This window comes from Alosa sapidissima, chromosome 14 (genome assembly GCF_018492685.1).
Source record: "Alosa sapidissima isolate fAloSap1 chromosome 14, fAloSap1.pri, whole genome shotgun sequence".
In the NCBI taxonomy this organism is placed as follows: Eukaryota; Metazoa; Chordata; class Actinopteri; order Clupeiformes; family Clupeidae; genus Alosa; species Alosa sapidissima.
The window spans coordinates 23,845,210-23,865,870 of NC_055970.1; the positions used below are offsets into that span (position 1 = coordinate 23,845,210).

The 20,661-nt window shown below is 40.4% G+C and overlaps 1 protein-coding gene and 1 long non-coding RNA gene across 3 annotated transcripts; one reads left to right on the forward strand and one right to left on the reverse strand.

The window, feature by feature from the left end:
* Positions 1-389: 389 nt before the first annotated feature.
* On the forward strand, positions 390-17,268 carry LOC121682213. 2 transcript variants are annotated; one of them, XR_006022468.1, is made up of 3 exons: positions 390-424; positions 9,752-9,957; positions 14,687-17,268. It is a non-coding gene; the product is annotated as an uncharacterized LOC121682213 (long non-coding RNA). The 2 variants fall into 2 exon arrangements; XR_006022467.1 differs by having other exon boundaries at positions 9,752-9,860.
* Positions 11,597-14,565, reverse strand: LOC121682211. Its single transcript, XM_042062263.1, has 6 exons — positions 14,492-14,565; positions 13,927-14,277; positions 13,262-13,603; positions 13,057-13,167; positions 12,912-12,973; positions 11,597-12,525 (listed from the first exon to the last, which is right to left on the reverse strand). The coding sequence occupies exons 1-6, from the start codon at positions 14,529-14,531 to the stop codon at positions 12,397-12,399; spliced, it is 1,035 nt and encodes a 344-aa protein (XP_041918197.1). The 5' UTR covers positions 14,532-14,565; the 3' UTR covers positions 11,597-12,396.
* Positions 17,269-20,661: the final 3,393 nt, after the last annotated feature.

Below are 20,661 nucleotides of genomic sequence, written 5' to 3' on the forward strand. Positions count from 1 at the left end.
TAAAAGCATGGAGTTGACGAAAGAATAAGCAAGCAATGTCGCGTTAATGTTAAATAGCCTACATCTGAACGCTAGGTGGCAACGTTGTATTACATTTCACTAGTGTACTTGAAATACGGTGTGAGCTTCACAAGTAAGGAAGGTGCAAATATTATGTAATTTATCATGGGAAATTATTGGAAATGTTATTTCTTGTTTATTCTAATTGCAAACCACACACATCCATTCGTAATCACATGTACACTTTTAATACCTTGAAAAGACTCTCATTTTGTTTATTTGATGTTGCCTAGCAACTGGAACAGACTTCAGGGCAAAGATTCTAGAACAGAGCTTCAGAGAGACACGTTTTGAGTTCGTGGCCAAGTACCTAAAATATCGGTTTCCATGTGTATGTGCTGGATGGTGTGCTTCCTTTATGCAAGTAAGTGTTTTATAGAGTTACAGACGTAATGAGAAACACAATGATGTTTTGAAATGCGTCTAACAATCACGAGGGAACAATTTTGCATTGTAGGCATAACTAAGGGATGCAGTAACACCACCAACAACAACCAAAACTAGCCTACTCATTGTTTACATGTACATTAAATGTAACGTTTCATTGTGAATCAAATTAAAAGATTCTCCTCTTTGCAAACGTTGGCATAGGCATATGGTGACAGATTATTTTAATAATGTTGCTGCGTGAATCACGGTAAGCGCAAATGAAGTGGCCACTTCTTAATGGGACTCACTGTATGGAAGTAGGCTAAGTAAAATAGAGATGTTTAAAATAAGATAAAGTTAGGATATGCCTGCTTGACAACGGCAGAGATAACTGGCCTTTGGCCATAGCAACCATCCATTGAGAACAACTGGCCTTCATAGCAACCAAGGATCTTAGCTGTGATTCATGTAGCTACAGTATGCATGCAATGTGATGCAAAGTATAGAAAGGTGATGAAATATACAGAGACAGGTCAAGAAATATAGTGCAATGTAGACAGTAGTATATAGTTGATTTACAGAAGGTGGTTTAGAGTAATATGAATTAAATATAAATATGTGCAGTGTATTAGCAGTTATCTCACACAATACAATAAGTAGAATCAGGGACTGATCATGGCTTGTGCCAAGTGTGCACGTGCACAGGGGGGCCCTCGGATTTAAAAAAAAAATTTAGGCTAGATTATGCCCGGTGCTTCTGTCTGTTAATTTGCGACACAACTGAATGGTGTTATGGAACCGCGGATCGAAAGAAAAATAAACTAAATGTTTTCCTGATCAATAAATACTTCTTAATTCATAAAATATAGAGGCATAACATTAGGTGGAAGTGGTAGGCTATGAGTGCTCATTCAATGTGTATGCATGTTTGCGAAAGTGACCTCGTGGGTAGGTGAATGAAGTGGATTCCTGCAATGTTCATGAAAACAGCATAGCGATTGGATAGCCTAATAAATCGCGACTTGTTGTAGGCCTAACAGTAGCTTATATCGTAGCAAATAGCCTATGGTGATGCCGATGACAGATAGGCCTACACTTATTTCACTCGTCTCGCTGGAGTGAGTGCATAATGTGGGATTGTGGGCTGTAGCGCAAAGAAAATAATTAGGGAGATGATCCGCATCTCCATTTACCAAACGCTATAGTTTTGCTAACATCTCCACTGTTAACGTAAAATATGTCTCCTTGCAAAGTAGTGTCAAGCAGCAGTGAAGTGAAAACCATATCATGCAGGTAGCCAATGTTCACATCACCTGAGTCAGACAGAAAACGGGCCCTGCTTGCTCTGTTAAAGTTTGTATGCCCCTTCCAAACTGCGTTAAAAGGGTATATTTAACAGCCAGAATTTCGAAATTTTCCCGGGGGAGACACCCCCGAAACCCCCGTAATATGATCAGCACCACCTCTCACAAAATACTATCAACGTCCCTGCTACCGGTCCGTCAGAAATATGACAACTGTTGTCCGGTCCGTTTAGTAAAAAATGTTGCTGTAGACTGTTTGGACAGCAAAGGGAGATTACAGCCTAATAATAAGAACAGCTGCTGGAATTCATTTCTGCCTGAGTTATAATATATGACATAATGTACTACATTTTCATTGTGTGAAATTGTGCACCAGCCTGCACAGCGAAAGCAAAGAGAGAAGCGCTGGCTGCACACGCACGTCACTTGCACGCGCATGCACAAACTCGCCCGCACGCGTCGCGGTCAGGGGGGCCTTTTTTATTTGTTTAATCCGTCCCTGAGTAGAATAATGTATGTAGATGTAGCAGTAACATTATAATAGTAGAAATAATAATATAGATATATGCAGTGTATTAACAGAATATAATAAAAACAGAATAAATATTCAATATGACAAATATATAACAGATATGTACATAACATACAGCTATGTGCAGTGTGGAAACAGTAGACGTCTGAAGAAGGGTGATTACCCAAAACGTCACGGAAAAATAAAAACAAGTGGGAGCAGAAAACCCTGCTTGAAGCGGACTTTTTCTCTTTTTTGTCCAGTGTGGAAACAGTGTCATTGTAGTGCAGAAACAACATTATAAGAGTAGTAAGAATAAGTCTATGTGCAGGATGAATAGTATAAAGATCAGTAGAATAACTATGTATAAATGTAATTACAGTAGGCCTATGTACATTTGTAAATAAATAGAAAACTATGGGTGAGAGGGATAAATTAATTTTATTTAATCGTAAAAGTAAATTGCATTCAATTAAATTGCAATTAAAAATCTTTCCAGTAGGCTTTAATGTCACGCAAAAAGTGCAACCAAAGCTGAGCTTGATCAACTAGAACGTCTAAAGAACCAGAACTTGAGTGTAGTTTTTTGCTGGGTCCCAGGCCATGTTGGTCTGAGGGGAAAAGAGAAAGCTGACAGTGCTGATAAGCAAGCCCTCAATGGAGAAGTCACAGAATGTCAAATCCCTGCCCCAGACCTTAAACCTATACTGAACTCTTACATCTCAGATAAGTGGCAATCTGAATGGGATTAATGTACCAACAGCAAGCAAGGAATGTGAATTTTGGCACATTTTCATGATCCACTGGGTCGTTATGGGCCACACAAAATACAGTGTTGTTAAAATTACTCCTATTGTGGCTATTAGAGACATGCGTTCATGAGTATCCAGTTACATTCAATGAGTTAAGTAAAATACATTCACACACACAAAAAAACATCACTAATGTTGTGGACATTCCTTTATTCTGAGATACATCAATAGGCTCTCAAAACAATCCCAAACAGACATAAGGTCTTTATAGAGCAAATCCATATAGATTATTTGTCAAATAAACCAGTAAAACAGAATTAGGGGATGGAATATATAACATTCACACTCATAGCTCATATTTTTAAAATAAATCAGTGAAAAAGTATCCTGACAAACAAGCAGCATTTTAATGCCTTAGTCATATTTCATAATTTCACATTTTTCTCTAGGTTACCTGATAGCCCAGTTTGAGAGGTGCAAGACGCGTGACATTATTTATTTTTGCAGCCAATCACTGCTGTTGTCTTATTTTATTGATTTGATTTTAGTCATAGAAGCTAAATTCGAAGGCAGGCCACAGGTAAAATCCAACGAACCGCATTCACCCCGCAAGGCAATAGTTGAATAGAGCTTTTGAGGTATTGCCACTGCTCCAACACTGAAAGGCACTGTTAGAATGCTTGGATCAAGCCAGGTTCAGAATAGCGTATGTCACTGTCTGCTCACATTGGTGACCGAACCAGGGCAAGCACACTTTCGCAGTTCCCGCCGGAAATGCAGTCTAGTTATTTATAGTATTTTATGATCTGCATGATTACTTTCTGGGATGAGATAATAGAAGAGATATCTGGTGTCTCGAAATGTTCCTTTATTTGCACCATAGTTTATCTTTTATTTCTATCCTAACAGCTAATGTTATTTCACACAGTAAAATCCGCATTTGAAAACCAGGTCGCCAGTTTGTATGGCTAGTTATTATGCCTACTTAGACTCTGCATAATGAAAAAGCTTTTATGTCCCCTTTCTTCTTCTTGGGTACTCTTGGGTGATCTACAAACCACAAAAAGGGGCAAACATGTACATGCTGAAGGGCAAAGGGAATATCAAAATGTTTTACTTTGGCCTTTTATGGGGTAGGCCTATGTATTGGCAGACAGCCCTGGTAACTTACCGTTGTCGTTGACACACCCGCTCGCTTGACTGCCAGTGCAAAGTAGCCTGTGCTTTGACACTCTCCGTGCGTGTAGCGTGCGTGTCAGAAAACCTTGTTTTTTAGCCAATCAAATGACAATGTTTCTTGTACTGTCATGCTGGCTGTCGGAATGATCAGCAGCACAAATAAGTTCGCTAAAATATTGGTGGGGACAATTTTGTCATCTTAAAATTTTGATTAGGACTAGTCCAAATCTACGCCCATGCACCGGACGTCGCGCAATAACCAAAGGATAACTTGCTCCGGATGTCAATAAGGTCACCGGAACATCCGGTAGAACATGACGTTCGGGACCAATCGGGGACGTCGTGAATGTCCGCATAAGGTCCGGGGGACGTCACGTGTTTGTCGGGAAGTTTTTATATTACAAATTCTGTGAAATACGGTGGTGCATTAATTTTATATTCTTATATTTTTACTCTGTTTTTTAAAATAGGTAGGTAGAGTCTGTTTCACTCCAGTCGGAGCACCTGTCACTCTGATAGAGTATAAATTTTTTCTCTGACATTTCGACTATGCCCATTTTACTGGGGAGCGTAAAACATAGGGCCCTTTTTTAAAACCATAACCCTAACCCGAGCGGGGAACATAGGGATGACCCCTTTTAACTGTCTACTGGTGACAATATTCAATATTATTCAGGCGCGCGGGAACATATTTTTATTAACATAACGTTATTTTTACTAGACCGTGTAGCCTACTAAACTACAGTTTGACTCGGGTACGTTCGTAGCCTATTTCAAGTGACAAAATCTATGACTGAAGTTTAGCTGACAATATAACATCCTACTCCACTGTGACTTTGTTCGTGACACTCCTGTTAACAGGCTAAACTATTATTCACATTTGCTCAAAGATTTCGTAAGTATAAGCCCTTTTCGCTCCCTACGTTGATGTATTCTAAGCGATCTGCTTCAGGAGCGGGGACATAGTAATTGAAACGCCATGCCTGGGTACGTAATCGCTCTCAGGGACGCCCTCTGTTCGCTGGTTGGTCGGCTGCCCAACTGCCGAAGTAAACGAGCGCGAATCAACCTATTCCAGACGGAGTACCAAAGATGGTTGATTACGAAGATACTTCATGAGTGGCCATTTCCTGTCCCTGGAAATTTATGCACATACTGTAGCAGTAAACGCCCCCGCACATTTATGCAGTGATCGGGCTCTCTTTTTAACATTGAGGTCTATGGCAGAATCCAAGAATTTCCCAGAATTTGTCAAAGCCTTATTTTTCTGAGCAATGGATGCACATTTCGGACACGGTATCATGATCTCCAAACCCTCCTCCCTATTTCAGTAGAATGTCGATAGTATGACCCTCCAGTCGGGAGAAAATCAACATTAATGAAGGTGTACACCAAGTTTATTTTGTACTCTGGCTTGTCTGGCGTGGAACCGAGGCGTTCAAACGTAAGTCATACGTCAGTGACACGCCCCTGTGCAGGCAGGAACTGAACCAGAGCCCGTCTCTGACTGAACTCCACTTTGCCCTCATAGACATGAACTAGGATGACCCATCTTGCTACGCATTCATTATCTTTGGGAGTACTGTAGGGAGAAGAAATCGACCGGAAGTACGCAGGCAGGCCAAGGCCAGGCTATATGGCATCTCCACTCCTAACCATGTTACAGCGGTTTCTATCTGAGCGACTCCAATAGTGAAAGGATTTCAGTGTCATATTTCGGTGGCACTAGCTAAGCTGTCGTGGAACTCGAGATGACCTGTCTACTGGCAACAGGTCTCACCAACACGAAATTCTAATTGCAAAAGATGCATCCTACCTCATCTGTTGTAGCCTAGTTAAGTATTCGAAATTGGGCTTTTCACAATCCAACGATAAAGTGCGAACTAGTTGTTGATGGTCTATGAAAACTGCCAGTATGCATGCTACACGGAGTTCTGACAGGGCTGTGCATGGCCTAATAAGCAGGCAAGATATAACCCACGATCGCCATGGTTTCGTCGTCAATTTGTGTTTGTGGTACTAATGACAGCAACAATAAAACCATCTTGATCTTCATCATTCTTGACAGATCACCAGCCTCCTCTGGATGGTCATATGCATAGTTAGCCTATACCTTAAGTTTGCATTTACATTTTGAACACAAATCTACTGTCTTTACTGCCGGGAGAGAAAAAAAACCTGTAGCCTATTCTTTTCTGTAGCCTAATATTCTTTTCTCAAAGTCAACTAGCCTCAGGGGTGTAGTTTTGCGTGGGGACTGCAGGACGTGTCCACACCAATGTCAAATTACGACTGAAATGTCCCCACCAATATTCAGGTTCAAATGGGGAAAAAAGCACTCACATGCGCTACACAAAGAGTTAAATAATTTCTCACTTCAGTGCTGCGGATCATCTCTTACAAATCTTGTAATGTGCAGTAGCCTATAAGGGTAAATCTCGCTGATTTGAAGTTACCTATAATAAACGCCAGTGAGCCGCAGTCTCCTGAGCAGCATGGCGCAGTGCTTCACTTCACTAAAAGGCATATGAAGTGCGTCCAAATTCACCCATTCTTCTCTGTTGAACTCCTCGAGAAGTAGGTTACTCATCACACATGTGTCACATGAAAGAGCCTTTTCTCAGCTTTTAAACGGTGCTAGCTAGGCACTATTTGCTGTGATAGGCTAAACAGTTCGCGAGAAAAATAACTTCAAGAGATTTAATAATTATTCTCTGCGCCCATCTCCACATCCATTCGTCTCGGTGGAATATCGTAGGCCTACACACTCTTCACGCACCACATGACAAATCATATATCAGAATAAACAGCAGACCTTACCGAACACAAAGATGTAATGCATTCCCGTGTATAGTTAGCTGTTCCAGAGTAATCCGGTTTTGAAATAAATTGTAGCAAAATTCAACATGGTCTTTCGGCATTTCTTAAAACTGAGCTGTGCTTACATCGCCTAGATATCTGTAAATATTAGAATCAGAGAATATACAGGCAGCTCATGTTTAAGAGTTTGTCAATGTAGCCTTAATGATTTCTTTTCACAAAATGCTAAGCATGCATGTATTTAAGTTTCTACCCAGTATAGTTAGATCAAGTTGGACAGTAGCACATTTTAATCATGGATAGTAGTTGGACAGTAGCACATAAGTTTAATCATTTTATATATCTGTAGTGGCTGGTGAAAGAGTTGTGGCTTTTTCTTTTTTTTTGGGGGGGGGGGGGGGGGTTAGTGGGTGTCCCCACCAAAGCTCAGACCAAACCTACGCTCTTGACTAGCCTGCTTGCAATGTCTCTCCTCAGCGAGTCACGTCACTTTCACTTCTATAATGTTTAATCTATGGATAGCTGTATTCAAAGCCATCCATAACCTTTTTTTGCTATTTGCCTATTTGATATACAAATAAATATAATGACAAACTGTGAATTTGTAGGCCTAGGCCTATATATTGATAAAAAGCAAGGGGTGCTGCAGCGCCCTCAGCACCCACCTTCCCGCGCCCTTGACATTATTTGTGGCACCAAGGTTGTGTGGGCCCAACAATAAGGGCCCCACAAGGGCTTGGGCCTCCTTTGAGTACAGGTGATTTGTTCTGACTACCAGAATACTGAAGCAGAGTTATGTGATCTTGGACAAATACAACTAGTGTTGATTTCACAAGATGGCGCTAGAGGTAAAGAACAGAGCACCCAGAGTTGCTTACTCCACATGATGGTACTAGTACTCTAGAATTCATACTGTGTCTGCCTAATATCTGTTCTAATAGATAGACAAAAAGACACAAACACACACACACATAGCCACCTTAAGACACATATAGACAAATAAACACACACAAACACATGCGCATGCATACACAGAGAGAGAGAGGGAGTAAGAGACAAACAGACAAATAAACACACACACACACCTAGTGTGTACAGAGTCATAGGCTGTCTCTCCTCTCAAATAAACACACACACACACCTAGTATGTATAGAGAGACATAGGCTGTCTCTTAACATCCTCTCCTCAAAATAACAAAAAGATCAATTCAGCTCACATGCAGTTCCAATGGACATACACTTATTATATTTTAAATGGAATCTTAATGCTGTTATATAAAGTGTACTGTAAATTAATAATTAATTATATTTATATTATATAATATATATTTTATAATTCATATACATTATTACTTACACATGTGTATATACTAAATTCCTAATGTATAGGCTTGTTTATCACTTAAATATATTATTTATTAATTAATATATTTCCACTTGACATGTAAATTGTCATTTTAAAATAGAATAGTACAATAAATAAACAAGCCTGCACTTGCAGCAAATGAATTGCGTACAGAAAAGTCCCAAGAAGACAGCATAGAGCAGCGTACAGGCCAGGGCAGAAGGCTGCCTCTTCTACTTGCTTAATGCACAGTCACAAAATCGCTATTTCATGTAGACGTTAATGAAAAAAATATTCTAAAACAGTACATTTTTAAATTGCTAAATTACTGATGTTATTTAAGAATAATAAATACTTATGCATAGCTGTCCTTTCCTACACAAATATAAACAATATAAATAGTGATAATGTGAAGCCATCCTGTCCCAACCACTAAAACAAAAGCAGATTTACACAAAATACACAATTCAGCATATAAAATTATCTAAAACTCTACTAAGGGGGAGAATCAGAGGTAGAGGTCCAGGGCGATGTGCTCAGTGAGGCCTGAGCTGTAGGGTGAGGGATGAGTGCACGGTCCTGGTGTGACTCTGTAATAAGAGGTGGCCCAGGGGTGTGAAGTTTCCACTAGTGTCTTGAGACCAATCCGCTGCAACACCATGATATGAATAGCTTTGTTGATGTTGAGAGAATCGGTGGCTGGAAACTTCTAGACCCTGTGTGGTTTTGAGGTGTGAACCAGAGTCTTTCTGCTCACTGCCCCCCCCCCCCCCAACACTCACACACACACTCTCTCTCTCTCTCTCTCTCTCTCTCTCTCTCTCTCTCTCTCTCTCTCTCTCTCTCTCTCTCTCTCTCTCTCTCTTTCTCTCACACACACACACACACTTCTCTTCTTCCTTTGAACCAGTACACTAAAGGATGTACAATGCATAGCAAGTCTAAAAGAACATTTTATGTAGTGTGTTTAATCTAAGTTACTCATGCAATACATACGCAAACATACACACACACACACACAGACACACTTTCACATGCATACACACACGGACATACACGGGCTTGGACACACACGATCCAACATATACCTCAGGGTGTTTGCAAGTGCATGACACTAAATAAAAGTATTGTTTTTTTTATGTAACTTTGTATGTGTTGCATGAGCATGCAGCGCTCATTAAGAGTGTAAGTACAGATGCATATGATATTCACACATGTGGACTAGCACTGCTTACACCTGTATAAGTCACTGTATTTAGCACTGCATATGCAGCATACCCAGATACTACAGCTTAGTAGCTCTGATCATTTCAGTTGATTGCAATTAATTCAGATTTCTCTGTCTTGTTGTTTGTTACACTGGCCCTGGTGTCCTCTGCCAAACTCTTTTGATCTATTTCTGTGCACGCAGGTCTGTGGACAGAGGGCTGATGCATCATGTTGAAAGCACAAACAACCGTCCTGGGGGCTGGGGGGTTGAGGCTGATTCCGGGAAATAACGGCCCTGTATACCATTGTGGGTAAGAAACCTCTGCGGTCCAGCCGTACTGCTGAAGGCGTGGGAGTGATGCACAGCATCCAGCGCCCTGAGAAACAAACAAGAGAACAGGGTGGAAGGTGTGTGTGTGTGTGTGTGTGGGGTGGTGGTGGTTGGGGTCGGGTGTGAGAGAGAGAGATCGACAAATAGCCACAAGGCTCTAAGCTAGTGTGGCACAGGTAACTGGTACGCAACACATAGTTGCACATTTCACACACACACACACACACACACACAATACAATGAGTGTCCATTTTCCAGTGGGCCTAAATACAAAATAACCTAACCAGGCCAAAGTCCCTTTAGGCAAGTCCCTCCACTCAGCGGCCATGGTTTGTACAGGGTGGTGCACAGACCACTGTGCACCTTGTGAAGTACAGCAGTACACTGTGCTTTTTACAGGCTGATGGAAATGAACATAGTGGCCTAATGAAGTGCACCTGGCAAAAACAGAAGTAAACATATTATTTACAATAATAATAACAATTGTTTGTTGAGATGTAATTGGGTTGTTAAAAAATAAATAAAATAGAAATTGGGTTGCTTTGATTATTTATTTATTTATATATATATATATATATATATATATATATATATATATATATATATATATATATATATATATATATATGTATGTATATTTAATTTAATCGATACAACAAAACTGCAATTTTATTTATATGACCTGGAATATATATATATTTGTAAAAATGCAGATATCTGTTTTTGGAAGTGCATTCCTATACACAGAAATGCAACTATTTACCCATTTTGAATAGTAGAGCCTTAAGTGACAGAGTAAATACTCTGGTTGTGTAACTGTCTGCATAAATGAAGAACAGAAAAATTAAATTGCAAAGCAGAAAGTATTATAAGTATTATAATTGTATTTTATACTATGTAAATAGATAACATTTTACAATCACACATGTTGAAAAGCCTGTGAAAAGGATACAACAATAAGATGGAATATAAGAATGAGCACAAATCTGCACCTTTAGGTGGTTAAAGGGGGCCTGGTCAGTAACACAAACATTTTGCACTCAAGTGGAAAACATCAAGAAGAATAGGCTACAGCAGGTACATGACTGTGGTTTAACACACACGCAGACCTTAAATCTAAATATAGTTAAAGGCATTCAAAACTCATACATGAAGGCATTAATTGATCATTCATGCTAATACCAGAATAACAAATATGACACAAATAACTGAAGGACTATTTAATGGTATATAATTGAAGTGTATACCTTAATTGTAATTTGTAATATTTCAGATTAAATATGTAGCAAACAATATTTAAAGCCAAACAATATTTATGTACAGTAATGTCCTTCTCCACTATTTTGGACAGACGATATTGTAAAGGGGATTAACTTATTTTTAGACTTGATTAAGGAGTCCAATATCTTTGTGATAGGCATGGTAGGCCTATTCGTTTTTCCTATCTAAGTGTGGTCGTTAATCAAATCTTTATTCTTAATGATCTTAGGCTTTTGCTCTATCCTCCTCCTTCCTTGGTTATTGAGTAATAATAACTTGTAATAACCTACTAATAACAATTTACTTCACTAAATAAAATTTAATTAGAATAATAAGTTTAAACAGTTATAAACTAAACAACATATACAAGCAATATTCAATAAACATGTCAGCGGAACAAACAATTAAAAATAAAAATCACTTGCACAAATACAGGCTATACTTTATTATTGAAATTGAGCCCCATGAAGTAGACTTTGTGTCTTTGTGTGTAAGATTATAGTTTTACAGGAAATGTCTGCACACACAGCATGCAGTCTCCACCCTCTGTCTCCTCCCTCTCTCTCCTATTGGCTAATTATTTTCATCCATCCTCCTTCAAAGATAATGTGGCCATGCACCCTCCATCCCTGTGTCTCAATCTTTTTTATGCATAAACTACAGGTCACTAACTACTATTTGTTTTTTCACTACAAACATACTGTTAAACATTCATATATTCAATTGAAAGAAATCCAGGTATTCACATTATAAAATACACATTTTATTATCAAACATATTCAAAAGAGCTGTGTGTGAGTCAGATATAATACTGGCAAAGTATATTAATTAATTTAGATAATCTAGAAATGAATAACACACACACACTTCTGGAACAACAACAATCATAGCACAACTCTCTCTCTCTCTCTCTCTCTCTCTTTCCCTCAGTCACACATGCTCTCGTGGTGCTCATTTGTTGACCCTCCCCTACACACTAGCACACCAACTCTGTGTGTGAGTGTAAGCGGACATGTGTGTTTGTGTGTGTGTGAGTCCATTCACAGTTTATTTGAGCATTAGGTGAAACCCATAATTAACAATAACTATTAATCTAGCACACCAACTCAGGCAGCCTGCCAGCATACCAGAATACTAGAGTAAACATTTCAGAAGAGATTCTAAAGTTGGAACTAGAACACTAAATGTATGTAAAAGAGAGAACAGAAGTCTGTGCTGCCCAACAGGTAAGACATTGGCCTTATAGAAAGCTTCCACTAAGTCAGGTTGACACTAGAGTAGACAACATCCTGTGGTGGTGGAGAGCTCTTCTTCTTCCTCCCTCTCTTGCCTGCTGTGTTGGAGAAATGCAGCGTTGTGTACATCAGTGCTCCAGAGTCACCTGCCTGAGTGGTGAACAGGAGTGATATTAGGACACTATACAAAACATGTATAAAGCCAGAGCTCTTCAGGCAATGTGTATTACAGACTTGTAATGTATTAGAAGACAGAAGTATACAGTAGATAGAAGTCAGGCCTGTACTCAGTTTTCTATCTATACTTTCAGAACAGCTGCTACTAGCAGTGTGGTATTTGTATACTAGGTCATTTCCATCCTCTGTTGGGCAACATATGGATGACAATGACAAACAGTATCCTATAACAAACCTTTTGGTATAGATTTAATCAGTCTATTTAATTTCACACTGAACTGAAATGCATACAAATATTCGCTAAACACTTTCCCAGTCATCTTGTGATTTAAATGTAGTGCCTCATGTTCAACCGTTACCTGATCACCAAAGGCTACTGACAGAGAGGTGTTTTGCTTGACCTGCTGACCACATTTAATGCCTAGAAATGATAAAAAGATTAAATGAATGTAGCATAAAATAGAGGACGTGCAAGTCGATTAAGGAAAGATGTCTGCTACTCACTGCTGTGGGATCCTACTCGATGGTAAATCACACAGACCAGAACATTTATAACCACCAGGCTCATCACAAGTGCCAGTCCCAAGCCGAAAACCAAGTGATGCAAACTGCTTTCTGTGGGAAGACAAAACAATTGATCACAATACATACGTATGTTAACATGGTTTCCACAGCTACCATGAATGTAGTTTTTAATGTAATGACAAACCGATTTTCAGCATGGTGCCGTTTCCCAGTACTATTTGTCCACATGTGGACACAGCACAGTAATGCATGCCTGCATCGTCAAGGCCAACATGGCTTTTCAAGAGCTCATTGGTACAGCTCTTTTCTGAGGTGATTTCACACTGAGAATTACTGTTCTTGTGTACATAAATGCTTCCAGGATGGAGATCGCCTCCTGAAGCTGTGCTGATCCAGAAGACCCTGAGGTCGTTGATTCTGGTGTCAGTGAGCACTGCACACTGTAGTGTGACTGAGTCTCCTTGATAAACTGGGTCTGATACCGGTGGTTGGACCACTGACACGATGCTCGAGGTCTTCACATTCTCTAAGGGATTAGCAACATCAAATAAAAATTTGATTATTTTTCAATTCATTGTGCTTAATATTGGATAAATGAATTCTGCATGGTCTGTATCATTTGTATCCTGGCAGCTGAGGTTCTGACAATGTTTTTATTAAACATCTGCTTCAACTGACTAAATCCACAGCCTACATGGCTGTATTCCTCTCTTTAATTTACCCAGCTCTTATTCTTAGAATGAACTCTGCTGCATTTAAGACCAACCGCATGCAGTTTACCTCTGATTTTCCATAATCTTACGTGGCTATATCTTAAAAAGTTTTTACCTTATCTTAAGAAGAAATTACCTTCAAATGTCAAAAAAGTTCCATTTCCAAATTCAATATAGTGTGACTTTTCAAACCCACAGAAATACATTCCCTCATCAGATAACATTGTCTTGAAAATAGTCAGTTGCACGCTGTGGTCAGTTTCCATGATCCTGAAACGTGTATTGTTAAACTCATTGTAATAAATAACAGTCAAATGAGTCTTCACCAGCCCAATGGGTCGAGGCCTGTACCCAAACACTTGCTTGTACCAAAAGAAATATTTTATCAATTGATCCTTTGGGAAAGAGCACTTCAAAGTTACGTTGTCACCAAACTTTATTTTAATTACTTCAGTTGGTGATGGTAGGATGTCAGTTCCTGATATGTCTGCAACAGAGTTAAACCATAAGTTGCATATTAAATATCAGAAGATGAATACAAAATTGTCAAGCAAGAGATATAATCATACTCAAACGGTAGCAAAGAAATTCAAACTGTGTAGCTTAATCAACTACAGTAGAGGATTATCACAAACCCATCACATATCTTGCTTACATCTATAGCCAAAAAACAAGCATATATAATACAGAGTACTACTTACAATTTTTACAGAGGAATGTAATGATCAACAGCAGAAACATTTTGATGTGAGGCTTTGATGCTCCGCAGTGCTTGGCAAAGTGGTCTTGAATATGCTGTCTACTGCTTAAGAGCCTGTTTATAGAGGGTGTGGTTGATTTGTCAGCCGTGACGTCACAGGGACTATAAAACTGATATCTGGTGCTTTCTCTTACAGACATGGACTGAGAGAGCTGCATCTAAAGCTGAGCTACACCAGACCCTCCGCCTCTACAAAGACAATTGGTACTTTTCTAGCCAAGGACCTAGAAAACCTCAATTTGAGACCACCTCGACTTTGATGTTTTGTTTACTAATAAAGCAACCCCTCCAAGGTTTGAAAGTTACTGATGTCTGTGACTGCCTCATGGTGATGGAGAACGAAGGCAGAATGGAGATGATACCTTCAACCCCCTCAGAGTCAAATCCTCCAGCAACTTCTACAAGCCTCTCTGTAGAATCACCAGAACAACCAGCTCTTGGTGCTCCAGCTCAGCAACTCCTCCAGCCTGCACCAGACCCTAACCGTGATCGAGAGAGGTCAGTCCACCTGCATCTTCTGAAAACTGACCAAGGCCGATGTTGAATTCTATCTGGGCACCTTTGAATGTGTGGCTATGTGAGAGAAGTGGCCGAAATCAGAGTGGACGCACATCCTGGCCTCCTACCTCACCAGGCCCATTGAGCCTACCACACCCTGCCCTGGGCCACTGCCTGTGATTACCAAGCCCTTAAGTTGGAGATCCTCACCCGGCTGGGGGTGACACCAAGACAGTTGTCCAGCAATATCCCTACTGTGTATACCACCCAGAGGTACCGGTCCAGATCCAACTAACCCAGCTCATTCAATTGACCCAACGATGGCTACATCCAGAGCGCCATACAGCCAAAGAGGTGGTTGAACATGTGACTATGGATCAATGCCTGAGAGCCCTCCTCAGAGCTGTTTCCACCAACTGCACCAACTGGTCCCATTGCTCTTTCTTTGAAATTTTCAGTCAGGTCTGCTTCGGCCAGGACCAGAAGCAGGATGAGAGGCTGAAGAACTGCTGGGGCCAAGTAGCAGCGATAAAAGGGAAAACACAAGTATGAGGACGACTCCCCACCCAATACTTCCAGATCCAGAACAGTCTTCTTTACTACACCACCGAGAGACGGGGAGAGCAGCGAGATCTGGTAGCCCCTCGGGGTCATTTAGACTCCATACTTGAGCTATACCACACACATTCCCTGGCAGATCATTTCAGAGGCAGGAACACAGAGGAGCGGATCCAGCACCAACCCCACTGGCCTGTGACAACCTCAATATCTAAACCTCAACACCACACCAGGTCCTTGCAGCCAGGGGGAGGTGCTACCTTGCCAACCTCATGGCCTGGGGATGGGCCACAGGGCAGAGGGACCTTGTCACAGCGACCATAAAATTGATGTATTGTGCTTTCTTTTGTAGATGTGGACTGAGAGAGCTGCAACGAACGCTGAGCTACCTGACCCTGCGTCTCTACAAACAAGATTAGACTTTTCTTTTGCTTTTTAGCACTAGAATTGGGTTTTCTAGGCAAGGACCTAGAAAACGTCAAGTAGAGAGCACCTCAACTGTTGTGTTTTGTTTACTAATAGAGCAACCCCTGTGGGTTTTGAACATCACTGGTGTCTGTGACTCTCTCATTCCACCACAACATGTATTTAAGGTGTACAGACAGAGACTTTACTGACCACTTATGTTTAGATTTAGCTATTGCCAATGTCACATTCATTAGAACTCCAAATGTCTGGGACGCATCAGAACGCATCAGTGTTTACACTACAAAACATGTGATCTAATGCTTCTCAGACCACCTCTGTATGTGCTGGTGAAGCGTGAGCACCTGAAGCAAGTAACACTGCCGATCACTGCACTCAGCAGATTGTGACACTGATCATGCCCTTTTACCTTGCAAATTAAGGATGGCCCCAAGCAAGTTTCATTACGCCAGGCCCAAGCAAACTAGTAGTCAAAAACTACTATTTGTTTTTCACTGTCAACATACTCTTAAATATGCATGTGCTCAATTGACAGAAATGTAGGTATTATATTCACATTAGAAAATACACATTTCATTACCAAGCATATTAAAAGGAGCTGTGTGTGTGTGTGTATGCATGATATAAGTAGGGTGACCACCGACCAGACTCTAAAAAGGAAGACACAGAGAGCGTGGGCATTGTACAGGGATGTCTTTGAGAAATGCTCCCCTTGTTAATTTGGGAAATGGCAGGGCATTCGTTAATTGAGGCCAAAGTCCTTAGAGACTTTGGCCTTAATGGTTGACCAGCAAGAGTTTTGCTGGTCAACCATCATAGGGTAGTCAAACAAGCTGGTCAACAAGCAAACCACCTCTAGCTGGTCAGGCTGTTTTTTTCAGCAGGGTTGTGTCTAAAATTGTGGAGAAATGGACAAAAATGAGGACACGCCCAAAATATTGCTTATAGGCCTATTCCTGTTGCTATTTTTACACACAATTTACAACATTAAACAGTTTATTATTTGCATTATGTAATGTTTTCATTTTTATCTAGGCCTAGTTTATACCAATATTAATGAGACATTTCATTATAATTGATTGCTATTTTCTAGCAAGGTGTGTGTGTCTGCAGCCCACTATAGCCTACCAGTGGTCTTGTTCACCAATACGTTCGGAAAGCAGAGACAGTGTAGTCTATGTGCAACCTCAGAGAACATGTCGGTTTTTTTTTTTACATTGTTAGTTATCTGGTACCATTGTGATTTTTAAGTTGTACTATGTATGTTGATGTACCAATGTATATTCATAATAATAATAATAATAATAATAATAAAAAAACATTGTTACTTATCAGCCTTATTTGTTGTGGAGTTCTTGTCTTACCACTATTATAAATAATGTTTGTTGAAGAACACTTGTCAACACTTGTCAACTAGAAGAAAAAAGATATAGTACAACCCTCTTGCTCTTTCTTTCAGTCACACATGCTCACCTCATATTCATTTGATGGCCCTCCCCTACACAGAAGCACACCAACTCAGGCAGTCTGGTTTACACACAGAAGGTGTGTGTGCATGCACTTGTGTGTGTCTGTATATGTGGTTACAGAGAGTCCTATCCACAGAACAACTATAAGGCAATGTTCATTCACAGTTTATTTTAGCATGAAGTTAATCCCATAGATATACTGTAGACAAACTTAATTTGTCAGACCTCTTTTTCACCACATTTAATTCACATAAGAGAAGAAAAAGTAAGACATGACAGAACCAAGAGTGGTACCAGAATAAAACCCTGCCAAAAAAAGAGAAGTTCTTATTTTCCAAGGAAGTTATTCTAAAGTTAGCACAACAACACTAAATGTATCCAGTGACATATGACACGTGAGAGAGAACAGAAGTCTGTGCTGCCCAACAGGTAAGACATTGGCCTTATAGAAAGCTTCCACTAAGTCAGGTTGACACTAGAGTAGACAACATCCTGTGGTGGTGGAGAGCTCTTCTTCTTCCTCCCTCTCTTGCCTGCTGTGTTGGAGAAATGCAGCGTTGTGTACATCAGTGCTCCAGAGTCACCTGCCTGAGTGGTGAACAGGAGTGATATTAGGACACTATACAAAACATGTATAAAGCCAGAGCTCTTCAGGCAATATATACAAAACATGCTTAAAACCAGATTGGATTATATTATCAAATTATATTATCATTACAGACCAGGCCCTAAATTTGTTCGTAACGTAACTTTGAAAGAGAACAATGAATAGGGAGAATTCTGAAAGGGGAAATATTGTCTGCATGGTTTGTAGAGACATTTCTATGAGAATCGATTAAATGACCTCAGCCAAGTTAATTTTATTTTAACCTTTTTGAAGATGTCTATCAGCAAACTTGCAGAAGACTTCAAAGGTTAGCACAATAAAGGGAATTTGACCGTTGATCAAGCCGTTTTGGAGATACCTGTGGAAATGTAAACTTGATTATTACAACGCCACCTTGAGGCCAGTGTGTTTCATTTCATGTGCCTGTATAGCAGACATATATGACATTACATTTAAATTTAATCATGAGGCAGACGCATTTGTCCAAAGGGACTTAAAGCAATGGAATAACATTTAGGCTATTACATTTAAGCATTTTTAGATTTAAGCTACAGAGCTACACTACAGCAATAGAATAAAAAATAAGCTTTTAACATTTAAATTTTAACATTTAAGCTACAGGGCTACAGTGTTAGAATAACAATTGACTACAGTGCAGAGGAGAATATAGTTAGGCGTTGGAGTGAAGAGGGGGAAGAGTGTGGTAATTGCGTATTAGGTGTGTGGGGTTGTCAGAAGCGTTAGGAGAGAAGGTATTCTTGGAAGAGTTGAGTCTTCAAGAGTTTTTTGAAGATAGAGAGGGACGCCTCTGCTCTGATGGAGCTTGGCAGATTGTTCCACCATCGGGGGACTACAAATGAAAAAAGTCTGGATTGCCGTGGAAGTGGGGGTGGCAGTGCCATACGACGTTCCTTGGAGGAGCACAGCGGCCGAGGGGTAACATACTGTAAGCTTTTATGAGAGCACCCAAGTAAGTGGGTGTAGACCCAGCAATCAATTTATATGCAAGCATTAGTGACTTGAATTTGATGCGGGCGACTAAGGGAAGCGACTGGATCTCGATGAACAGTGGGGTAATGTGCCCTTTTTGGTTGATCATTCTGAACCATCTGTAGCGGTTTTACCACACAAGCTGGAAGATATAATATAGGATATAGATATAACCAAGGTCTGTACTAGGAGCTGAGTGGCATGCTTGGTTAGGTACAGTCTGATTGTGCTTATATTGAATAGTGCCAACCTACACGACCAGGTGACAGAGCCAACATGGTCCGAGAAGGTTAGTTTGTAGGCAGTGATATGAGAAGCCGTGTGAATGGATGATTAGGCCCAATGAGGTAGTATAGACGGCAAAAAGAAGGGGCCCCAGCACAGAGCCTTGGGGCACCCCTGTGGCAAGGCAATGAGATGCAGACTTGTGTTCTAGCCATTAAACATTTAATGAATGCCTGGTGAGGTAGGATTCAAACCAGGATTCAGCTTTGCCTGAAATGCACATGTTTGAGAGTATCAGTGGGATGCGGTGGTTGACTGTATCAAAAGCAACTGATAGGTCAAGCAGATGAGGACTGAGTAGCTGCTCTGGCAGATTTTAAGGCTTCAGTCACAGACAACAGAGCCGTTTCAGTGGAGTGGCCACTTTTGAACCCAGACTGGTTGGGATGTTTGGAGGCTGGGTGACACAGTACAATGTTGCAATCTGACTTCCTGATGGCATTTTTTGTTTCCTCCTGTTTGCCTCTCCATCCTCTTCTGCTGTGTTATCCCAATGAAGCTAACCAGACAAAGCTAGCCGACCAAAATGTTGAGCACAAGGCGGAAGAAAATATATTTCTAAAATGGGCGTGGCGGCATAAAGTGAATAGACTTTAGTGTGATTGAACGTGTCTGTTTTCACGTTTTGGTGATTGCGCCCAGCTGAGACTGCCTCCACAATGATAAACAATTAATTGCCACGGGAGTATGAGAGCGAAATGGATTCACACCATGGGCGTCGATTTAGGGTGGGACGCTCATGACTAGTCCTAACCAATATTTTAAGATGACAAAATTGTCCCCACCAATATTTTAGCGAACTCATTTGTGCTGCTCATCAGTCCGACAGCCAGAAAGACAGTACAAGAAACGTCGTCATTTGATTGGCTGAAAAACCGAGGGGGAGGGGGAAGGGTTATCTGACACGCATGCTGCACACACTTTGCTTTATTCTTGCACTGGTAGTCAAGCGAGCGGGTGTGTCAACGACAACAGTTACCAGGGCTATCTGTCAATACATAGGCCTACCCCATAAAAGGCCAGAGTGAAACATTTTGATATTCCCTTTTCCCTTCAGCATACATACAAACCCCTTTTTGTGGTTTGTAGATCAGCTATGCCACCCAAGAAGAAGAAAGGGGACATACAAAGCTTTTTCATGAAGCAGAGTGTAAGTAAGCAAAATAACTAGCCACACAGTGGTAGTGACCAGGCTTTCAAATTATGCAGATTCTATTATGTGGAAAAATAGTATTAACTGCTGATAGCATATGTTACCCAGGATATTGTTAAAGATAA